Below are 3,286 nucleotides of genomic sequence, written 5' to 3' on the forward strand. Positions count from 1 at the left end.
TAATAATAATAATAATAATAATAATAATAATAATAATAAGAAAATAAAGCAGTTTGTATAAATTATGTTATAATAACAAAAACCCAAAATTATTCTCAAACTAGCTAGGATTCATGAATATCTGCTCTGCATTTTATCTCTTGGGTTAGGGAATAAACTTTATGTCCGTGTAAATGAGTCACAACTCTTTTTAACTTTCTATAATTAATAAATGTCGTAAATTTGTGGTAAGCATTATTACCCAAAAAAAAAAGAGTTATAGAAGATTCCTTAGCCAAGAGTTTGGCCCATGCAACATGAAGTGCATGTCTTTTTTCTTCTTCTTCTTTTTTTTTTTCCCCTCTTTTTGTTGGCCATTTCAATGAGATTAAAAAAATGCACAATTATTTTGATAATTGATTTCGAATCCAATATTTGTATGTGGTCATATAGACTTCCCATCATTCTTCTAAAGATTGACAAAATTCATGTCAAATATTAATCGAATACTTGGATTCCAGACACACCTTGGCTTATATATTCAAGAAAATTTTGATGAGATCTGCCCAGAAGCATGATTATATTATATCCAACAATTTTCAGAAGATCACACAGATGTTTAATTAACAGCGAGTTACGTTACCTGCGAGTGTAGAGCAATGGCTTTGCCCCTCAGTTGATTGAACTTCTTCTTCCCAATAATATTACGCGCCACCACCACAACTGGAGCGAAGATGCCTTTCCCTTCATTCACATTCCTCATCACCGGACGCAACCGGACCGACCGCGCCACCCTGGAATGTGGCGGCGCCGCCGCCTTGGACTGCAGCGCCATGGTGTTATCTTCGCCTCCGGAGATGGATGTTCCCCAGCTTCCTAGAGAAGCAGTTGCAGAAAGCGAAGTAGCCATTTTTTTCTGTTGGGATGAGATCTTGAGTTGAGTGATAGAAGATTTTGTTGGTCATTTGTTTGATGGAATATTTAGAGCCACAAGAAGTGCTTGTTCTAGATTTTTCTTTTATTGAATTTGTTATTAGTAAATTTAGGAGAAAAATAACATTAAATAGCCAAAATAATTCATAATAAATTACTAGATAAATTATGAAATAGATATTGCTCACGAAAATTAATTTTTTTGACTAAATAAATAAGTTAAATATATTTTTATTTATTATATAATTATAGCAATAGTAGGCACATGATATATTTTGCTTCAGATTAATATAATAATATAATCTTAAACTAATTATGTGAGACTGGCTTCTTATTAATTGACATTAATAAAATAAGTTAAGTAGCTTCATAAATTATAATGTTAATTTTATTTTTACTTTATGGTATTTATTCTTAAATTCATTAATTTTATCTCAAAATAATAAAAATAATTTTTCAAATATTTTATTCTACATATCATTATTAAATATAACATACCTTTCAAATAAGAAATTTGTGTGAAAATATTATAGAGTAAAACTGTTTGGAACAGTAACAAATCCACATGCATGTATGTATGTATGTATGTATGGTGAAACAAAAAAGATGCACACAATGATCAATCATACACAAAATCAAACCAAACAATCAAGCAACCCTTAATCAAGTTCAAGATTCAACTGTCTTTTTATGTCAACCTTAACCAGTTTGAGAGACTGGCGTCAACTGTAACACTGCGCCCTTGATCCCCTAAAACTTTCAAACTTTTCATGTTCTTCAAAGCACAAGGATCCAAACTGTGTTCTTCCTTGGGGTGACATTTTGGTGTATTTGGCTCGTACTCATGATCTAACACAGCATTCTCCTTTTCGTGCCTCGGAGGCGCTACCTTAGCTTTCACTGCTTTCCACTGACTCAAATTTTCAACTGGACTAAGCACAGAAAGCACATGTTTTTTCCTATCGTTAGCATACAAATCTGATCCAATCCCCTCAATCTCTTCATTCTTCGAGCCCAGATTTTGCCTGAAAATACTATTTTTCTCATCATTTTCACTGTTATAATTGTCCCCCTTATCTTCGTAGCTACTTAAGTCATCTTCAAACTCGTAGCCGTCGTCTTCTTCTTCGTAGATCTCGTCTGTGCTGCAGTTACGATATCTGTGATTTTGAGGGTAGGATTTATTGATTCTTGATGATATTGAATCTTGTGTAAAATGTAAAGTGGCCATGAGGCTTGTGGTTTCTGTGTTGAATTCCCATTTGGTTTGTTCTTCTTCTTCACTATCTGAGAGGAATGTGTTGATGTCTTCCTCGTTGTGTATTGGTTCATAGGCCTCCACATTTAAGTTGAAGCTAACCTGGTTCTTGATTTTTGATATTGATGCTTCTTTTGGCTTCTCTCTACGAAATTAACAGGCACACAACCATCAGTCATTCCTCGTGTCGAGATCGTGTACCTCGACTCGACTCAGAGGACAATGCATATATATTTATTGCCGAGTACATTTTATAAAAACTTGAGTGATACATCAAAACTTGAAAGTGACTCCATAAGTAGTAAATTGATAAAGCTTACTTGATTTCCGAATCTAATGTATTGTGCTTCTCTGTAGTGTCAAGTTTGATGAAAACATCAGAATCAATTAGAGCTAAGTAACTTCCATGGCTCTGTAAATTCAAGCCCAAAGAGCAATAAAATGCATAACTAAATTAAAGTAAAATAGATTTCCACTTCATAATCAGCTCAGTACATGATAATTAATTAGTGCTTGAACTTTGAAGGGATCTTACTTGTTCCACAGATGAACTTATATTCCTGGATTTTCGTCGTTTTTTCTTCGTTTTGAATCCAAAACATGCAAGGAAACAACCCATTTCAGAAGCCCGAAAGAAAAGAATTCGTGCAACTTGGCTTTATCTTGTGGCCTGATCAGTTCATGTATACTATATGCTAGTGTGTGTGAAAATGTGTGTATTAGTATTAAAAGAAAGTGAGTTAGATATATGATTCGCATTTGGGTTGCCATGTTTTCCTCCAATGGGTTTTGAAAATAATGACGACGTTCAAATTTCGTATTCCTTGTTCAAATTCGTATTCTTTCATTCCCTACTTTAATTTGGATTATGCTCTGTTTTCCTTAATTGAAATTTTTTTACCCATGTTTTCATCAATGTTAACTTTAATTTGGGATAGGGAGGAATGGATAAATTAATTCAAAAATAATAACAATAGAATGTATTTTAAATATAAAATATAATTTAAATCATAAAAAATAAAAATAGATAAAACTATAATAAAGATTCAAAACCAAATTAATAAATTATAATATATTCGACTCCATATTTGTATTTGGTTTTTCATCAGGTCTCTA

The 3,286-nt window shown here is 32.6% G+C and overlaps 1 protein-coding gene across 1 annotated transcript; it reads right to left on the minus strand.

Moving 5' to 3' along the window:
- Nucleotides 1–1,511: 1,511 nt before the first annotated feature.
- On the minus strand, nt 1,512–2,874 carry LOC140966750 (uncharacterized). The gene is made up of 3 exons (XM_073427004.1): nt 2,706–2,874; nt 2,491–2,582; nt 1,512–2,315 (listed from the first exon to the last, which is right to left on the minus strand). The coding sequence occupies exons 1-3, from the start codon at nt 2,787–2,789 to the stop codon at nt 1,601–1,603; spliced, it is 891 nt and encodes a 296-aa protein (XP_073283105.1). The 5' UTR covers nt 2,790–2,874; the 3' UTR covers nt 1,512–1,600.
- Between the last annotated feature and the right edge of the window lie 412 nt (nt 2,875–3,286).

The sequence above is a fragment of the Primulina huaijiensis genome, unplaced genomic scaffold (assembly GCF_012295235.1).
Source record: "Primulina huaijiensis isolate GDHJ02 unplaced genomic scaffold, ASM1229523v2 scaffold207864, whole genome shotgun sequence".
Classification (NCBI taxonomy): domain Eukaryota; kingdom Viridiplantae; phylum Streptophyta; class Magnoliopsida; order Lamiales; family Gesneriaceae; genus Primulina; species Primulina huaijiensis.